This window comes from Pongo abelii, chromosome X (assembly GCF_028885655.2).
Source record: "Pongo abelii isolate AG06213 chromosome X, NHGRI_mPonAbe1-v2.0_pri, whole genome shotgun sequence".
Classification (NCBI taxonomy): Eukaryota; Metazoa; Chordata; class Mammalia; order Primates; family Hominidae; genus Pongo; species Pongo abelii.
The window spans coordinates 77,016,413-77,037,015 of record NC_072008.2 but is presented as its reverse complement, the minus strand read 5'-3'; the positions used below and the strand labels follow the sequence as shown (position 1 = coordinate 77,037,015).

Sequence of the window (20,603 nt, the reverse complement as noted above, 5' to 3'; positions counted from 1 at the left end):
ACTTCATTTGGTTATCAAAAACACTCTTCCATTCTCAGTCCCCAAGAGCAACATTTTGCTGGCACTCCCTCCTCATATGCAGGGAAGCCATGATGTGTGCTGGAAAAAACGCTGGGTTGGGAGTGAAGGTACCTAGGTTTGAGTCCTGTTTCTGTCACAGGTTCAGGGTCTGACCTTGGACTGGTCACTTCCTTCTTTCCCCGTGGCAGTTCCCTTACCTGTGACATTAGACTGGAGTCCAAAAAACCGTTTCAACTCGGCATTCTAGACTTGCGCCAACCATCTTAGCCTTTTTAGTTTTCATACACATCAAGCCCTCTCCTGCCTCAAGGCCTTTGGTCATGCTATTCCCTCTGCCTGAAATGCCCTGCCCTTCCCTTTTTGTTTGGTTAACTCCTCCCTACCCTTCAGCTCTTAGCTCAAATGCTACTTCCTCAGAGAAACCTTTTCCAGCCCTCCAGATTGGGTCAGATACCTCATGGTATGCTATCATAATTGCCTGTAGTTTTCCTTCTGAGCCCTCTTCACGTTTGTAATTTTCCAAATGTTTGTGTGATTATTGTTTCAAGTCCATCTTCACCATGGAACTTTAAGCTCTTTGATAGCAAGGACTTGTCTGTTTTTCTCACCCCAGCACCTGGATCCTTACGTGACCATCTTGTAAAGGCTCAACACATATTTACTAAATAAATGAATAAGTAAATGGATGAATTAATCATTTTCTTCACCTGTCAGCTGCTTTCTGTATCTAACTAGCATCATGTTAAAGAGCAAAAAGTCGAAAGCCAGACTGCCTGGGTTTGGAATCCTGCTTCACCATTCACAAGCTGTGTAAACTTGTGTAAGTTATTCAATCTTTCTGTGCCTCAGTTTCCTCATCTGTAAAAGGAGGATGATAATAGTATATACATTGTCTAACAAGGTTGTTGTTAAGGATTAAAAGACAGTGTATGTAAAGTCCTTAGAACAAGGCCTGGCACTTCAGTGCTATCTAAGTAATAGCTATTGTTCTTATTCGGCCTCATCCATCTCTCCATTTATGCATTCTGAACCCTCCCACAAAGCCTCATTATCTTATTTCCGGCCTGTGAGTGTGGATGACTCAGTGTAATTTGCAGATTAGGTTGAAAAGTTTTGTTTTTTAAAATTCTTATTATGGAAATGTCCAATCATACACAGAAGCAGAGAAGAGGATAATGAACCTCTGTAACAAGCTTCAACAATTATCAACATTTTGCCAATCTTTGTTCATCTATACTCTCCTTTTTTTTCCCTCTGTACTGGAGTATTTTAATGTAAGTCCCAGATGTCATATCATTTTGTCTGAAAATACTCCAACATGTATTTCTAACAGACGAGGACCTTAAAAAAAAAAACAGCAATACCATTATCACCCTTTTAAAATTAACAATAATTAGGGAGAGCTTTTTTTGTTTGTTTTTTTGAGACAGAATTTTGCTCTTGTAGAGGCTGGAGTGCAATGGCATGATCTTGGCTCACTGCAACCTCCGCCTCCTGGGTTCAAGCCATTCTCCTGCCTCAGCCTCTCGAGTAGCTGAGATTACAGGCACCTACCATCATGGCCGGCTAATTTTTGTATTTTAGTAGAGATGGGGTTTCACCATGTTGGCCAGGCTGGTCTCGAACTCCACCCACCTCGACCTCCCAAAGTGCTGGCATTACAGATGTAAGCCACCGCACCCAGCCTAGGAAGAGCTTTTTTCTTTTCTTTTCTTTTTGAGACGGAGTCACCCTCTGTCGCCCAGACTGGAGTGCAGTGGCGAGATCTTGGTTCACTGCAACCTCCGCCTCCCGGGTTCAAGCAATTCTCCTGCCTCAGCCTCCCGAGTAGCTGGGATTACAGGCACGTGCCACCACACCCAGCTAATTTTTGTATTTTTAGTAGAAACGGGGTTTCACCATGTTGGTCAGGCTGGTCTCGAACTCCTGACCTTGTGATCCGCCCGCCTTGGCCTCCCCAAGTGCTGGGATTACAGGCGTGAGCCACTGAGCCTGGCTGGGAGAGCTTTATAAACCCCATTCCCTTGAGAGACGCTGGGGGAATGGGAGCCCTTGATTGGGGTAGATGCATAATGAGGAACAGCAGATAATTAATCGACACTTTAGTGTTTTGAATGGGGCCTGTCACATAAGAGGGATATAGTAGTAACTATTATTTTGACTCTCTTTGATTCTCTCCATTTACCCACTCAAAATCCTCCCAATCTCTCTCTTATTTTCAGGCTGTGAGCCTGGGTGACCATTTATAAAGGAGGACTAGGAGCCTGGGCTGGGGAGTTTCCTGGGTCATCAGAGCCCTGGGTTGAGACCTGGGACTCCAGAAGGCACCAAGAAGGGCCCAAAGGAAGCAGACTACAGGACCGAAGGGGAGGGGAGGAGCAGCCAGAGCTGGGGAGTTTAAAGGAGGAGCCCTACAGCTGTGTGAAAATGGGGCTTAGAAAATCCAATAGCCAAAGGGCAGGCAAGCTGAGGGTTGGTCCTTCCTTCCCAGTGATCAGGACCTTTGGGCATCACTGCCAGCTGGGAAGCAGAGGGGAGGTAGCCGGGGTTCCTGAGGGAGTTCTCTTTAGCTTTTCTTCACAGCCCACAATGGGGCATGCCTACAACAACCACCAGGGGCCTGCTTTGCTTCATCTTCAGTTCTCAACAATTCCCAGGACATGAGTGATAATGGTGGACCCTGAGCCAAAGCACAACCAGACATGGCCTTCCCCAGACTCAAGATGAAGATTTTTGTGCTCTCATCTCTCTTTTCCTTCCTGCAGAATTCTCTCCTACATCTTCTGCCCTATTCTGCTCTTCTCATTATACTCATCCTTTGGGTATTCAGGGTGCCTGGACACTCAACTCATCCTTAGCTCCTTTGTGCTGCTATAATAAAATGCCATAGACTCAAACTCATATATTTTTTTTTTTTTTTGAGACGGAGGTTTGCTCTTGTTGCCCAGGCTGGAGTGCCAATGGCATGATCTTGGCTCACCACAACCTCTGCCTCCCAGGTTCAAGCGATTCTCCTGCCTCAGCCTCCCGAGTAGCTGGGATTACAGGCATGTGCCACCATGCCCGGCTAATTTTGTATTTTTAGTAGAGACAGGGTTTCTCCGTCAAGCTGGTCTCGAACTCCCAACCTCAGATGATCCGCCCGCCTCAGCCTCCCAAAGGGCGGGATTACAGGCATGAGCCCCCGCACCTGGCCATCAAACTCATAATTTATAAACAATAGAAATGTATTTATTATGGTTCTGGAGGCTGAAGAGTCCAAGATGAAGGTGCCAGCAGGATTGGTATCTGGTGAGGGCTGCTCTCTGCTTCCAAGATGGTGCCTTGTTTCTGCATCCTCTGGAGGGGAAGGAATATTGTGTCCTTACATGGTAGAAAAGCAGAAGAGCAAAAACGGCTTAAACTAGCTCCCTCCAGCCCTTTCATAAGGCACTAATTTATTCATGAAGTAGGATCCCTCATGACATTACTTCCTAAAAGGCCCCGCTTCTCAATGCCACCATAGTGGGGATTAAGTTTCAACACATGAATTTTGAAGGACATTCAGACCATAGCACAGCCCAATCCAAGCTTGCCTCCAGGAAAAGATGTGATTCAAACACTTTAGCAGAGTAAACAAGTTCCTTCATAACCTAGCCTTCAACTGCCTCATCAACCTCATTTCCCCGCCACTGCCCTCTTCTTTCCAGTGTGACACAGCGAAACAGCGCAGATTTGTGTCCATATGGACCTAGTATTGAATTCTGGCTCTGCTGCTTCCTAGCGCAGGAAGCTTAGATGAAGTCACTTTATCTCTCTGAGCCTGTTTCCACATCTGAAAAATGGGGATAATAGTATACTAAAAGGCCTATTAACAAAGGCCTTAAAGTCATACAAACCAGGAAAATAGCCCATGTTCTCCAAGATCCCCCACCTCCCCCCCACCCTTTTCTTTTTTTTGAGATGGAGTCTTGCTCTGTCACCCAGGCTGGAGTGCAATGGCACGATCTCAGCTCACTGCAACGTCTGCTCCTGGGTTCAAGCGATTCTTCCGCCCCAGCCTCCCGAGAAGCTGGGATTACAGGCATCCGCCATCATGCCCAGCTAATTTTTGTAGAGATGGGGTTTCACCATTTGGCCAGGCTGGTCTTGAACTCCTGACCTCAGGTGATCCGCCCGCCTCGGCCTCCCAAAGTGCTGGGATTACAGGTTCAGTGAGCCACTGAACCCGGCCTCCAACATTCCTTTTAACTCATAACGGTCTATAAATTTTATAAAAAGCTTAAAATTCTCTGGACATATGATGTATGACTGGGCCAACAGGTGAGTTTTCCAATACTGAATGCTAAATTAGTGTCTTGAGGAATCATGTCTGTGTTCTTAACAGTATATGAACAAGGACAATTTTTGTTGGCCCACAACCTCCTATTTAGTGTCACCCAAGCAAGCCACTTAAACTCCATCACATTTCCTTCAGCTCTAGGCTCTGCCTCTTTTTTAGACTCTGCCTTTGAAAATGACTGTATCTTAGTTAGTGCTTCTGAAAAAATGGTGACCACAGCACTACTTCTTTTTTTTTTTTAATTATTTTTGTCTTCCTTTTATTACACCAAGTATGTGAACCTAGTTACTTATTTCTTAAATAAGAACTTTAATTTTTTTTTTTTTTGAGATGGAGTCTTGCTCTGTCACCCAGGCTGGAGTGCAGTGGCATGATCTTGGCTCACTGCAGCCTCCACCTTCCGGGTTTGAGATTCTTGAAGACCCTTCTCTCTTTCTCTCTTTTTAAAAAAATAAATACAGCATAACGCCCTGTGGAGAAGAAAAAAAATTTTTTTTAAAGAGACGGGAGTCTCACTATGTTGCCCAGGCTGGTCTCGAACTCCTGAGTGCAAGTGATCCTCCCGCCTTAGCCTCCAAAAAGGCTAGGATTACAGGTGTGAGGCACTGCACCCAGCCTTTTTTTTTTTTTTTGAGATGGAGTCTCGCTTTGCCACCCAGGCTGGAGTGCAGTGGTGCAATCCTGGCTCACTGCAACCTCCACCTCCTGGGTCCAAGCGATTCTCGTGCCTCAGCCACCGGAGTAGCTGGGACTGCGGGCGCCCGCCACCACGCCCGGTTAATTTTTTGTATTTTTAGTAGAGACGGGGTTTCACCATGTTAGCCAGGTTGGTCTCGAACTCCTGACCTCACGTGATCCGCCCGCCCCGGTCTCCCAAAGTGCTGGGATTACAGGCGTGAACCACCGCGCCTGGTCGCTTCTTCAATGTTAGTTTAAATCACAGGGACTATGCCTCCCAGGGTGTTTGAATTCAAAGCACGGTCAGTGCCAGGTACTGGCGATCAAGGAAGGGAAGCTATCTGTGGATGCGGGGCAGGGGTTGGTTGGAGGACGCAGGCGTTGGAGATCTCCAGGGGTCGCCGCAATGACTGGGATCATATCGGGCAGTCTCCTCCACTCACAATGATAGCACACGCACGCGCGAACGAATTGGCCGCAGCATGGTTTGAACTGGATTGAAACGCGAGGGGATCACAGACTGACGCAGCACACTCTGTGTCTCGAAGGCAGAGATCACCTCCTGCTTCCCGGCGCGCGTAGGCGCAGGCGCCCACCCTCGTGGGCGGGGCTCAGGCGGTGGCGTCGCAGCGCGTGGTCGCGGATTGGCCGGCCGCGAGGCCGACGGTTGGCTGTGTTCCTCTCCACAGGCGCACAGAGCATGCGCGGGGCGGGAGTGAGCGAAATTCAAGCTCAAAGCTCCAAGCTCCAAGCTCCAAGCTCCAAGCTCCAAGCTCCAAACTCCCGCCGGAGTAACTGGAACCCAATCTGAAGGTCATGGAGGCGTCCCGAAGGTTTCCGGAAGCCGAGGCCTTGAGCCCAGAGCAGGCTGCTCATTACCTAAGGTATGTCTGGACCGCTGGGCGGGTCTAGCTAACCGACCTGGCCCAGAGTGGAGGTGGGGTAGCCCCCGGATCCTCCTGGGGACCCGAACTGTTGAGGCGGAGCCTTTTGAGACGCGCGCTCGCACTCTTCTCGCAGTAGGGTGTGGGAGTCAGCTCTGGATGTTTGACCAGATTTCTAAAACCTGAGGAGACCCCGATACCTCTTCTTTTGGGCAAATGACCCTCCAGTATGAGCTCCTTAAAAGCCAGAGCCTTAATTAATCAAGCCCTTCTTGATTCTTTTCAGTTTATCAAGCCCTAAGTCTAGGGGATACAGAGATGAGTAAAACGAGGTCCCCGCCCCCAAATTGTTTGTAATCTAGTAGTGGAAACGGATCTGTAAAGCAATAATTACTAGGTTTGATAAGTGCTGTAAGAGGTATAATGTATGTGCAGGGCACAGTGTTGGCATAAAAGAGGGAATGGCCAACTACAAGGGTCGTCAGCTAAGGGATGGCGTGGCAAGAGGAGACATTTGAGCTAGGCGTTGAAAAATAAGTAAACATTCACCAGTTGGCTAAGGGTGGGGGGCGTGGTAATGTTGGGTTAAGAATTTAAATTTTTTCTTAAATTGTGGTAAAGTACACATAACATAAATTTTATCTTTTTGTGCAGAAACTGGGTTTTATGAAAAATAAAGTTTATCATCCTAACAATTTTTAAATGTACAGTTCAGTAGTGTTGACTACATTCATATTGTTGTGCAACCGTCCGTCATCTCCAGAACTTTTCTCATGTGGCAAAACTGAAACTACTCCCATTAAACAACTCCCCATTTCCCCCTCCCTTCAGCCCCTAGCAACCATTATTCTGTCTCTGTGAATTTTTGCTTTAACTTTTTTTGAGACACGGTCTTGCTATGTCGCCCAGACTGGAATTCAGTGGCCTGATCATAGTTCACTGCAGCCTTGAACTCCTGGGCTCAAGCAGTCCTCCTGCCCCAGCCTCCCTAGTAGCTGGGACTTCAGGTGGGTGCCACCATGCCCAGCCAATTTATTATTTTACTATTGTTGTTTTATATATATTTTTAGAGACAGGGTCTGGCTCTGTCACCCAGGCTGGAGTGCAGTGGCGCGGTCTGGGCTCACTGCAACTTCCGCCTTCCGGGTTCACGCCATTCTCCTGCCTCAGCCTCCCGAGTAGCTGGGACTACAGGCGCCCGCCAACACACCCGGCTAATTTTTTGTATTTTTATAGAGACGGGGTTTCACCGTGTTAGCCGGGATGGTCTCAATCTCCTGACCTCGTGATCCGCCCTCCTCGGCCTCCCAAAGTATTTTTTTGTGTTTTTAGTAGAGACAGGGTCTCGCCATGTTGCCCAGGCTGGTCTCAAACTCCTGAGTTCAAGCAGTCCTCCTGCCTCGGCCTCCCAAAGTGTTCAGATTACAGACGTGGGCCACTATGCCAGGCCTTTCATTTAGATTTTTCCAATTGTTTGCCATTATACTTTTGTTGTAATAGGCAGCCTTTTGTGTGAATTTTTGTGCACTTTGTAACTGAGTGTACACTTTGGAATTCGGATTGCTGGGTCTTAGGGAATGTGTATTTAAAATTGCCATTCAAGAAAACCATGCCAGATTTTAATAAAGTCAATAGTGTGAGTAAGCATTTATTTATATTCTCTCAGGCTGGTGTGTGATGAGCTATATGGGTCAATTCAAAAGTTAAGATATATAGTTTTACTTTTGAAGCTAGGACTTGTAGTATTTTCTTCTACAGATACACTTACATGAGTGAGCAAAGATGTGTTTGCGTGTGTATACAGTAAGTCCTCACTTAACATTGTCCACAGGTTCTTGGAAACTGACTTTAAGTGAAATGACGTAGCAAAACCAATTTGTTTCTCATCAGTGTTGCAGCAAAATGATATTGAATGAACCAGTGTTGTTCAAGGGCCTGCTGTGTGTCATTTTGCTTAAAGTTGCAGTTGCCAAGAACCTACTGACCACGTTAACTGAGGACTTACTGTACATATAAACATATACCAGAGGTGTGTGCCATGAAGCCCGGCTAATTTTTAAAAGATTTTTGTAGGCTGGGTGCAGTGGCTCGTGCCTGTAATCCCAGCACTTTGGGAGGGCGAGGCAGGCGCATCACGAGGTCAGGAGTTCAAGACCAGTCTGGACAACATGGTGAAGCCCCGTCTCTACTAAAAATACAAAAATTAGTCGGGTATGGTGGCGGGCACCTGTAATCCCAGCTACTTGGGAGGCTGAGGCAGAATTGCTTCAACCCGGGAGGCGGAGGTTGCAGCGAGCTGAGATGGTGCCACTGCACTCCAGCCTGGGCAACAGAGCAAGACTCCGTCTCAGAAAAAAAAAAAAAAAAGATTTTTGTAGAGATGGAGTCTCACTGTGTTGCCCAGGCTGGTCTTGAACTCCTAGACTCAAGTGATCCTCCCAACTCAGGCTCCCAAAGCACTGGGATTAGAGGTGTGAGCCACCATGCCCAGCAGAATCAGACTTTTTATTTATTACACTTCCATTATTACACCACCGTTCAAGTGTTCTACTCTCCATCCTCTACCTTACTCCCTCTAGAACACCAATTCCAACAACTGTTTGATATTGTTGGGATCTATATAGTTCATTGATTCTATCTTTTCACTGTTGCACACCCCTCAGGTTCTCACTTCTCTCCTTACATAATTTGAAGTTCAGAGTCAATAATTGTGGAGGCTTCTTTGTATACAACTTCCACTTATTTTTTTCTCTTTCACACTTCATTATACTGGCTTGGCATTACCAGCCTTCGTATGGTAAGCAGAGTAATGGCCTCCTGAGGATATCCACATACTAATTTCTGAACCCTGTGAATATGTTACCCTCATATGGTAGAGAGGAATTAAGGTCGCTAACCAGCTGACCCTAAAATAGGGAAATTGGAATATCTGGGTGAGCCCAGTGTAATCACAGGGTGCTTAAAAGTGGAAGAGGGGCTGAGTGTGGTGGCTCACGCCTGTAATCCCAGCACTTGGGGAGGCCAAGGTGGGTGGATCACCTGAGGTCAGGAGTTCGAGACCAGCCTGGCCAACGTGATGAAACCCTGTTTCTACAAAAATACAAAAATAAGCCGGACGTGGTGGCACACGCCTGTAATCCCAGCTACTTGGGAGGCTGAGGCAGGAGAATTGCTTGAACCCAGGAGGTGGAGGTTGCAGTGAGCTGAGATCGCACTGTTGCACTCCAGCCTAGGCTACAAGAGTGAAACTCCATCTCCAAAAAAAAAAAAGTGGAAGAGGGAGGCAGAAGAGGAGGTCATGGTGACGCAGTGTGAGAAGGATTCAACCTGTCCTACCTGGCTCGGTAGATGGGGGAAGGGGCTATGAGCCAAGGAATGTGTATGGCCTCTGGAAGCTGGAAAAGTCAAGAAGCACATTCTCCCCCAGAGCCTCCCGAAAGGAACACAGCCTTGCTGCAACCTTAATTTTAGCCCAGTGAGACCTGTGTCAGACTTCTAACCTATATAACCTGCAAGATATAACCTGTAAGATAAAAGATAATACTTTGTGTTGTTTTAACATTTGTGATGATTTGTAACGGCAGCAATAAGAAACTAATACATTTTGCTAAATCCAACTCTGGCCCTCACAGATGAACATGGTTGAAGAAACAATCATGCTGACTGGTCTTACTTGAAATCCATCAATATTAATGTCAAGCAGGCCCTTCATGCTGCCTGGCAATCATATTACATTTCTCTAATGTATTCACTCATCCATTGTACTAGATGCCTGTTTCATACCTTCTTGCTTTTCAGACCTTCAGCATCTCTCCCTCATCTCTATTGCTTCCAATTTCACTGGGTTGATAGACCCAATCAGAAGAGAGTTTCCAGAAGCTTCTTCTCCCATATCAACCTACTTCCCAGCATTATTCCCTCTGTGTTCTTTGCCTTCTATCCTGTTAGTATAGATGAACTCTCCATGCTTCTAGCTAAGGCACAACCCCTCCATTTGTGCAAAAGATCTCATCCCTTGTCACTCACTGGTATAAGGACTTCAACCCACCAATTCTTTCATTGTTAAAAAAAAAAATCCTCTCTTGATCCTATTTTCCTTTCCAGTTATTGCTCCATTTCTTCTCTTTCCTTTACAGCAAAATTCCAGGTGTCATATCATTGTCTACACTTGTCATTTCCTATTTCTTTCCTCCTAACTTCTGTTGAACTCGTCCCAATCAGGTTTTCACCCCATCACTTTACACAAACTGCTTTTATCAAAGTCACCAATCTTTAACTCCTGGACTCAAACGATCTTTCTGCCTTGGCTTCCAAATGTGCTGGAATTACAGGCATGAGCCATTGCACTTGACCAGTTTTATTTTTAACCAACAATAATTGTATATATTTGTGGGGTACAGTGTGATGTTTCAATGCATGTATACATTGTGGAATGATCAAATCAGGCTAATTAACATATCCATCACCTCAAATACTTATCATTTCTTTGTGGTGAAAAAATTTAAAATCCATTCTTCAGCCTGGCCAACATGGCGAAACTCTGTCTCTACTAAAAATACAAAAATTAGTTGGGTGTGGTGGTACGCATCTGTAGTCCCAGCTACTCGGGAGGCAGAGGCAGGAGAATCCTATGAACCCGGGAGGCGGAGGCTGCAGTAACCTGAGATCATGGCACACTGCACTCCAGGCTGGGTGACAGAGGGAGACCCTGTCTCAAAAAAAAAAGTTCATTCTTTTAGCTATTTTGAAATATATGATTCATTATTATTAATAATAGTCACCATGATGTGCAGTAGATCACTAGAACCTATTCCTCCTGTTTAACTGAAACTTTGAAACTTTGTACCATTGACTTGGTACAAAGAGGGGGCTTGGGGCTATGTCTTCTAACGAGTCCTGTAGTTCTGTTGAAAGAGCCTTAAAGTATGTTATGGAAGTGGCTAATCTGCTTGCTCTCAATCCAAGTCCAGAGGTTATACCCAAGGTGGCTATTAAGGGAATGACGTGGATGGCCCTTCCTTTTCTAACATATTGGATGGGTGGGATGGGCAAAGGTCGATCAGGAGGAACAAGTCCAATGGAGGGAGATAGATAAACTAGGGTACAGGTTCCAGTCCAGTTGGTAGGGAGACAAAGGTATGTGTTGGTGCCACACAAAAAGAACAGGACTTTGTCGTGTATACAGGCAGAGATATGGAAAGAGAGTAAGTGAACTAAACATGGGATGTTTTTTCTTTCCTGTGGTTCATTACTCCAAATGGACAAGGAGGAGGCCAGGGAGACACCTACTATAGTAGAAATATAGGAAGAGTTACTTTTTACACATTTAATGCAATAGGATGTTGCACCATTGATATTGAGCCGTGGAAAAAGGTGGGCACCAGGGACAGCACAAGTTAGGCCATAGGCACTGGCTGAGAGAGAGGCTGTCAAACGAGCCAGTTGCAGAAATGCTCCATTTGCTTCAGGTGATACTGGGTAGTTAACTCGGTTAGTTTGATGGTCAGAGGGGTGTTTAATAATGATAGTACGGTTGCATTGGTTAGGTGTTAAGGATCCTACAGGGAGATTTCCTTCAGAGGCTGAAAAGCAAAGTGAAGCTTGTTGTAAAAGGGGGGTGTGTTTAGTTATAGGCCCTTTAATGAGAGAGTCTTGGGGCTTGAGGCGTTGCAGGGAGTTGTAATAGGTTTGAAATAATTTGTTAGCCTGATTGGCCCTGGAAGTAGGATAATTGTCGACCAGGGCGTCAGCTCTTTCAAGAAAGGAAGCTCCCTTTTGGAGTGTATAAATTAGGGTTATGCTCCCTGCTAAAAGGTCATGAAGGGGTGCAGGAAGGGCTGTGTAAGCTGAGGAAGACAGCGATAAGCACATCCAGCATTCGGGAGCAAAGGAAGAGTTAGTTCGCAGCAAGAGGGATTGTGTAAGGTTTGTAGTTCGAGCTTGAGAGCAGTGAGAAGTGGTTGTATTGGTGAAGTTGATGTACTTAGGGTATTTATATTGAAAAAAAAACAAGCAAAAAGCGAAAAAGGTTATCTGGGTAAGAGTAAAGTCCTGGAAAGTTCCTTGAAGCCATAGGTCCCATAGAACAGTAAAGAGCTGATCAGGATATATAATGGGAGTTTCGTAAGGGTACCGCTGAAGGACTGTAACAAGGTGATTAGGAAGCAATGAAAGTTTGGGAGAGAAAGAGACATAAGCGGTTTAGGTGAATTTCTCTTCCTTTTCTTCCAAGATTTGGGTGAGGCAAAGGGAAGTGGGTCCTGTGGAGACACAAGAGAAGGCTGAAGGGGTTTTAGATTTGGTTGTTTGGGTATGTGGCGAAGGGAAGTCTGTTTTCTTGAGAGAAGTATAATGAAACCAGTTGGGGAATCCCTGGAGTTTTGGTGCTGTGGGTGTGGTAAGAATGATTTGGTAAGGTCCCTTTGTTAGAAATGCTTGTTCCCTGGTGCCATAAAGAAATAGCACTTGAACATAAATTTAATTTCCTCAGCAAGGCCATTTTTACTTTCTGCAGAAAGGGCACCCTCGCCAGCAGTTTTGCCAGGAGAGTACACCAAATAAAGGAGACAGGATCATTTATAAACTGACACTTCCACCCTACTGCTGTGTCCAGTTTCCATTGGCTGGAACGGGACCTCACATTCTGTATTTGTCCCGATTGGCTAGCAACTTAGAACTTTTTAAAAGAGGCAAAGGCAGAGGAGAACAAAGGAAGGAGGAAGTAACTTGTGGAATGCTGAGAAAGGTAAAAACACCTTCAAATAAGGAAGAGTGTGAACAGGCTATGACCTAATGCTTGCTTGGACCAGTATAAGCATGCCAGGGCAAATATTTAGGCTAAATTGTGGGCGCTAAGAACATAAAGTACATTGATTTCTTTATTACAGCTGGCCGATATTTAAGAATGTTAGCACAGGTCTTTGAATAAATTTTGCTTCTAAGAGAAGTTGCTATTTATTCCTAATTAGATGGGGAGGAAAGTCTTTGAAGAGGAACCTCTATTTTACTTTTTACACCTTCCATTTAGGTGTGAGGGGGGAATTGGGGGTAGGACTGGGATCTTTTATGAGAACCCAGTCTTCTGGCTATAGGAAGGGATTAGAGGAGTCAGTGATGGGTTGTGGCAGGTATTTGTCAGCATATTCCCAAATGAAATGGCGGATAATATACAGAAGAGGGGAAACAAGGGGAGTTGGTAGAGGTGGCGTTTGACCTTGAGGTGGAACAAAAAGGGCCAGTGGTTTCCCATACATGAGTTCAAAGGGGCTGATCATTAAGGGTTTATGTGGGAATGTCCAGATTTTTAGAAGGGCCAAAGGTAAAAGTGTAACCCAGTCTTTAAGAGTTTGGAGTGAGTACCTGGTGAGGGTGGTTTTTAGAATGCCATTCATTTTTCCAACCTTTCCTGAAGATTGAGGTCGATAGAGGATATATAGCTTCCAGGTGATATGTAGGGCTTGTGCAAGTGTTGAGTAATTTGAGAGATGAATTCAGGACCATTGTCGGATTGAAAAGAAAGAGGCACCCTGAACCTGGGTATGATTTCCATTATTAATTTGGAGGTGACAGTAGAAGCCCGTTTGTTGGTTGTGGGAAAAGCCTCGACCCATCCTGAAAGGGTATTGACGAGAACTGGAAGAAACCAAACCTTTTTAACTGGGGGCATATGGGTAAAATCAATTTGCCAGTCCTGTCCTGGAAGGTGTCCCCTGGCTTGATGGGTTGGGAAAGAAAGGGATTTAGTGTTGGAGTGGGGTGAAGCCTTTTGGCAAATAGAACATTGATGGGAAATGGCCTTTAGCTGTTCCTTTATATCTGGGGTTATGTGTATATGGGAGCTTAAGAAATGTTGTCGAGGGGAATGGCTAGTATGGAAGAGGTTGTGAATGTCCCATAAAAGAGTAGTTTCTTCAGGGTCAGGTGGGACTAATTTGTTTTGTACAAACCAATATGGGGGTTTGACTTGTGCTCCCGCCGTGATTAGTTGCTGTATTTGGTGTTCTGGATAAAAGGAGGGGATATGTTGTATGAGGGGTAATAGGTATTGGGGGATTGGATGGTTGGTTGAGGCTTGTTTTACCCAGTAGTCAGCCTCACGGTTTCCTATTGAAATGTGGTTTTTATCTGATTGATGTCCTTTGCAATGGATAACTGCAACCTTTTCTGGAAGTAAAGCTGCCTTTAGTAAATGATGAGTTTTCCATTAATGATAGGAAATCCCTTAGCCATGACATAGCCCTGCTCGCTCCAAATTTGGGCATTGGAATGGATGGTGTTATAGGCATATTTAGAATCGGTGTATATATTAACTTGTGTACTTTTTGCTAGGGTTAGTGCTCTTATTAGGGCAAATAATTCTGCTTGTTGGGAGGATATGCCCAAAGGCAAGGGGGCAGCCTCTACGACTCTTCTAGGTGGGTATCATCATGATATCCCTCAATGATGGCATACCTTGCTTGGAGGGAAGGGTTTTCTGATGCACTGCCATCTATAAACCAATCTGGGGCTTGCTTTATGTGAGTGGAAGTAAGTGGGTGGAACATGGTGAGAGAACTTTCAATTAAATTCAAGCATGAGTGTTGGTCAGGGTCTAAAATTGGTCCTGAAGGCAAAAGAGTGGCAGGATTAAGGGGGGAGCATCTATGAAGAGAGATAGAGTGTTGAAGGAGAGTTGAATGTAAGGCCTGCATGCGGGAGGATGAGATGGAGCTTAGCGCCTTATGGCTGAGTATATTTTGCAGACTGTGAAAAGAAAATACCTGAAGGGGTTTGTAGAATGTGAGTTTTTGTGCCTCAGGGATAATTAGAGAGGCTGTGACCAAAATTTTTAAGCAAAGGGGCCAGCCTTTATAAATGGGGTCTAGTTGTTTTGAAAAATATGCTACCAGTTGGAGGGAGTCTCCCACGGGTTGGGCTAATAGTCCAAGGGCCTGATTATGAGAACTGTGTAAATATAGATGAAAGGATCTCGGGGTTTGGAAGGCCTAGAGCAGGGGCCTGTAATAAGGCATGTTTTTGGTGAGAGAAAGCATGATAAAGGGCTGGAGTGGGAGTGAGTGGTTGGTCAAGATTGCCTTTTGTGTGTTCATAAAGGGGTTTAGTGTTAATGGCAAAATTTGCTATCCATAATCAGAAATATCCCACTAATCCGAGGAAAGAAAGTAAGTCCCTTTTTGTTTTAGGAAAAGGGATTTGTTGAATGCTTTGCTTTCATGCTGGCGGAATTTCTCGAGTATTTGGAGTTATGATTAATCCTAGGTATGAGACTTTTGGAGAGGTTAATTGGGCCTTCTTTTTGGACACCTGGTACCTGCATTCAGGCAAAAAATGTAAAAGCCTGGTGGTGTGTTGAATACAGTGTTCTAGAGAGGGGCTGCAAAGAAGTAAATCGTCCATGTACTGAAGCAAGATGCTAGGTTGTAGATGTAGCTGGGAGAGGTCTAATTGAAGTGCCTGACTGAAATAGTGAGGGCTGTCCCTAAACCCCTTGGGGAGGACAGTCCAGGTAAGTTGTTGGGAGTGGCCTGTGTCAGGGTCAGTCTAAGTGAAAGCAAAAAGGTTTTGAGACGAGGGATGTAGAGGAATAGTAAAAAAAGCATTCTTGAGGTCCAATACTGAGAAATGGCTAGTGTTGGGAGGAATTTGCAATAGGAGGGTGTAGGGGTTTGGGAACAATAGGATAAACAGGAACAATAGTGGAGTTGATTTATCACAAATCCTGAACCAGTCTATAGGAGCCATCTGGTTTTTTGATTGGGAGAATAGGAGTATTATGGGGAGAATGGGTGGGGATTAAAATATTGGCAGCCAAAAGTCAGTAGATGATGGGCTTGAGTCCCTGTAATCCATTAGGGTTGAGGGGATATTGTGGGACCACTGTGTAGTGCTTAGGATCCTTTAGTGAGATTTGAATTAGAGAATGGTGGGTAGCTATTATGGGGGAGTCAGTGTTCCATACTATAGGATTTACCTGGCTGAGGAATTTGGGTGTTTTTTGTTCGTTTGTTTTGAGACAGAGTTTTGCTCTTGTTGCCCAGGCTGGAGTACAATGGCGTGATCTTGGCTTGCCGCAACCTCCACCTCCCGGATTCAAGCGATTCTCTTGCCTCAGCCTCTGAGTAGCTGGGATTACAGGCATGCACCACCACGCCCAGTGAATTTTGCATTTTTAGTAGAGACAGGGTTTCTCCATGTTGGTCAGGCTGGTCTCAAGCTCCCAACCTCAGGTGATCCGCCCACCTCGGCCTCCCAAAGTGCTGGGATTACAGGCGTGAGCCAGGAATTTGGGTTTTAAGTCTATTTGATGTGGAGTGTCTGAGCAGGGGTTTTGTTCTTGACATAATAATAAGTAAGGGTGGCTTTGATGTAGGGCCGATGAATGAATGATTCCCCCTAGTTTGTGTAGGATGTCCCTTCCTAGTAAAGGAGTGGGACAATGAAGAATGACCAAGAAAGAGTGAGTGAGGGTGACTCCCTGAAATGAGCAGTATAGAGGCAGTGTTTTGTATGGAAGTTCTTGTATGTCCTTCATGCCAACAACAGAAAATTATGAACATTCTAGTGGGCCTTGATATTCAGTTAATACTGATAGGCTTGCCCCAGTATCCAGGAGAAAGGAAATAATCTTACTGGATACTGTACCAATTACCCTGGGTTCCATGGGCTCACTGGATGTGGGGGCGAAGGATTCCAGGCACCCTCAGTCTTCCGTTGTCAGTACCAGCAGTGAAGATATTTCCTCCTGTGATGGTCGGGGGGCCTCACAGGGCCACTGTCAAACAGGGAGGTTGTACCCATTGGGTGCAGTCCATTTTCCAGTGTCCCCAAAGACCACAAGTTGGGCATGGTTTGGTAGGGGGCCAGGGGCTAGGACAAGCCTTTGCCCAGTGTCCGGGGTTGCCACATTGGAACCCTGATGTGGCACTTCAGGGTGACACTTCCAGAGAGGTGACGGAGTTTCCCTTGGGGTTGTCTGGAGGCTTTTGTGTAACTGACGTTTGGACAGCAGAGGTGAGCATCTGGTATTTTAACCAGAGATGTTTGTCTTTTTGAATTTTTTGTTCCTTGTCTCTGTTGTTAAAGACACAGAAGGCCTTCCAGCACTTTGGGAGGCCAAGGCGAGTGGATCACCTGAGGTCAGGAGTTTGAGACCAGCCTGACCAACATGGCAAAACCTCGTCTCTACTAAAAATACAAAATTAGCTAGGTGGAGTGGCGCATGCCTGTAATCCCAGCTACTCGGGAGGCTGAGGCAGGAGAATTGCTTGAACCTGGGAGGCAGAAGTTGCAGTGAGCCAAGATCACGCCATTGCTCTCCAGCCTGGGCAACAAGAGCAAAACTGTCTCCAAAGGCCGCATTTAGGAGGTCCCGCTGAGATGTTTAGGGACCTTCCTCTAATTTTTTTTTTTTTTTTTCAGACAGAGTTTCACTCTTTTTGCCCAGGCTGGAGTGCAATGGCGCGATCTTGGCTCACTGCAACCTCCACCTCCCGGGTTCAAGTGATTCTCCTGCCTCAGCCTCCCAGGTAGCTGGAATTACAGGCACCTGCCACCATGCCCAGCTAATTTTTTTTTGTATTTTTAGTAGAGACGGGGTTTCACCATGTTGGCCAGGGTGGTCTCGATCTCTCGACTTCGTGATCCGCCCACCTCGGCCTCCCAAAGTGCTGGGATTACAGGCGTGAGCCACCGCGCCCGGCTGACCTTCCTCTAATTTTTGTAATATTTTCTGGATATCTGGGGCAGATTGGGAAATAAATTGGAAGTGGAGAAAAGTTTGCCCTTCTCTAGATTCTGGATCCAGATTGGTATATTTTAGCATGGCTTCAGTGAGGTGTGATAAGAAAAGGGCAGGATTCAGGCCTGGCGCAGTGGCTCACGCCTGTAATCCCAGCACTTTGGGAGGCCGAGGCAGGTGGATCACGAGGTCAGGAGTTCAAGATCAGCCTGACCAACATGATGAAACCCCGTCTCTACTAAAAATACAAAAATTAGCCGGGCGTGGTGACACGCGCCTGTAATCCCAGCTACTCAGGAGGCTGAGGCAGGAGAATTACTTGAACCTGGGAGGCGGAGGTTGCAGTGAGCTGAGATCGCGCTACTGCACTCCAACCTGGGCAACAGAGTAAGACTGCGTCTAAAAAAAAAAAAAGGGGGGCTGGATTCTCCTGGGGCTCCTTTGTAATTTCTCTGAGTTTTTCATAATTAACTGCCTTATGGGCATTTTTGTTCATGCCCGTGAGGAGACAGGTAATCATGTGGTTCTGTCGCCTGATGCCATTGTTTCCCTGTTGGTAAGTCCAGTCTGCGTCTCTATGGGGGACTGCATCATTGGCCACTGGATTTTATATAGGGGCTTGGTTATGGAGTTCATTTGTGTGGGCTTCAGCTGAACACCAGATGCTCTCCTTTTCATCAGGAGTGAGGGTGGAGGTTAAAATTATATAAATATCATGCCAAATTAAATTAAAGGATTGGGTTACGTGCAAGAATTCCCTGCGATAGTGAGAGGGATTTTCAGAGAAGGATCCTGGCTGCCATTTGATTTGTGACAAATCAGACTTGGAGAAAGGGACGTGAATACGAGCAATGCCTTCAACCCCAGCCACTTCCCGGAGAGGGAGAATGGCTGGGGTGGTTTGACTGGTGGCTTTTGAAGGGGTAACAGGTGGAGAAGGAGGAGGAGTGGGGTTTGGGGCTGGAGGCTTGAGAGCAGGAGGGCCCCCTGGGGTGGAGGGTTTGGAGGGATGAGGAGCAGAACCAGGGGGCTGGGAATACGGAGGGGGTTCATCTGCAGGGTCAAAAGGGGTTTCAGAGGAAGGGGTTTCGAGCGAAGGGGTTTTGGAGGAAGGGTTTTCGTGGGAAGGGATCTCAGAGGAAAGGTTTTTGGAGGAGGGAGAGACCCAGACAGCGTTTTCATTGAGAAGAAGGCCTTCATGAGGGGTGCAAGATTGACCTAGGGAGGGTTGGGATCTAAGGCAGAAGAAAGCCTGAATGTAGAGAACCTCTTGCCATTTGCCATTCCTGGTTATAAAGTTGTCAAGGTCCCTAAGAATTTGCAAGTAAAAGGAGCCATTTTCCGGCCATCGGCTGTCATTATCTAATGTGTATTGCAGCCAGACCATGTTGCAATAAAAGACTAAATGCTTTGGCTTTATGCTTCCCGGTAAGCCAAGTTTGGTGAGGTTGTGAAGGAGGCAGCCCAGTGGGGAGGATGTAGGAATGTGGGATTGTTTGGCACCCATGTGGACTGGTGAGAAGAAGCCGAGGGTGTCTGTTTTTGTTCTAGGCATCCCCAGACGAAAGACAGAGACCCGGAGTCCTCTTTCTAAAGAGGATGGTCAAGCTGAGATGAAAACTGGGCATCCCCAAGATTTCTTCTAGCTTTTTAGTCCTGCTGGTCCCCTGAGGACTGGGATGGCAGACCTGACTTTTCCTGGTACCGTGAGAAAGCCAGGGGAGGGCAGATCTTAGCAGTTGGCTGGATTAGTGTCCAATGTTGGATGTTCCAGTTGGAATTGGCAAAGGGCCCCTTAGACCGGAGCCACATGAGGAAGAGAGAAAAAGAGAAGGGAGGAGGAGGGGAGAGGGCAAAATACCCATTGTGTGAAGTTGGAGGTGGATTCCCAAGATCTGAAGGTTTAAAGACTTGTTGGGGAGTAGCACCGGCCAGAGCCTCGCAGTCCCCTTCAGGTTAGTTGTCCTCATGCAAATCGCTCCAAAAGTGAAGTGAGAGAAAAGACACGGCAGGTGGCCAGAGACCCTCAGGATCCAGGAATTAACTATGATGAGCTGCCGTTGCCCACTGCTTCCTGGGTTGCAAGAGAGACTGCCCCCAGCACCTGTTCCAGATTTTGGCACCAAATATAAGAGTTAAAGACGAAAGAAACACAAATGCTTGACAGTTAGAAACAGGTTTACTTTAGATAAAACCTGAGAGGGGTTTCTGGCCAATTTTGGTCAGGAGCGCTTTCTCTTACAGACTAAGAGTATATATTGGTTTTAGGGTGAGGGGGCTTATCATAAGCTTAGAATGTTTCTGTGTGAGGGAGAAGATTTATGGCGGGGTTGGAATCTCTCTGGGAGGAGGGGAGGTTATCTTGGGGCCGACATCTTTCCAGCCAGAGGGGGATTATCTCAAGGCTGTCATCCTCCTGGCCAGAGGGGGGTTATCTCGGGGCTAGCATGTCTCTGGTCAGGGAGGAGTTTGGAATGTTTCTGGTTAGAGATGTTATTTGTGGTTTATGGTCATGCTGACCTTAGCCATTAGGCTGATGCCCTTTAGATTTAGGCAGTTTTTTATTAAGGTGAACTTTAGAATGTGGGGCTTGTCCAAGATGCCGATGCTCCTGCTGAATGAGGGGCTTGTCCAAGATGCCAATGCTCCTGCTCTGTCAACACTTATCTTTCATCTTTTTGATAATAGAAAGTCTAACAGGAATGAGGTGTTATTTCAATGTGGTTTTAATTTGCATTTCTTTGATGATTATTACATTTTTTATCTTTAGTCCTGACCTTCTGAACTCCATACTCCTATATGTGATTGCTTGGTTGACATCTCTGCTTGATAATAGACATATCAGATTTAACATGCCTAAAAACTAAAGGACAAAAAACACATTTCTTACCTCAATAGGTGCAGAAAAACATTTGACAAAATCTAGCACCTTTTCGTGATACAAACACTCAACAAACTAGGA

The 20,603-nt window shown here is 46.0% G+C and overlaps 1 protein-coding gene across 1 annotated transcript in view; it reads left to right on the top strand.

The window, feature by feature from the left end:
- Positions 1 to 5,701: 5,701 nt before the first annotated feature.
- Positions 5,702 to 20,603, top strand: part of ERCC6L (ERCC excision repair 6 like, spindle assembly checkpoint helicase) — a 37,825-nt gene continuing 22,923 nt past the window's right edge. The window contains exon 1 of the mRNA XM_002831796.4: positions 5,702 to 5,904. Coding sequence (XP_002831842.2) covers positions 5,837 to 5,904 — 68 coding nt within the window. The 5' untranslated portion in view covers positions 5,702 to 5,836. The remainder of the gene's footprint in view (positions 5,905 to 20,603) is intronic.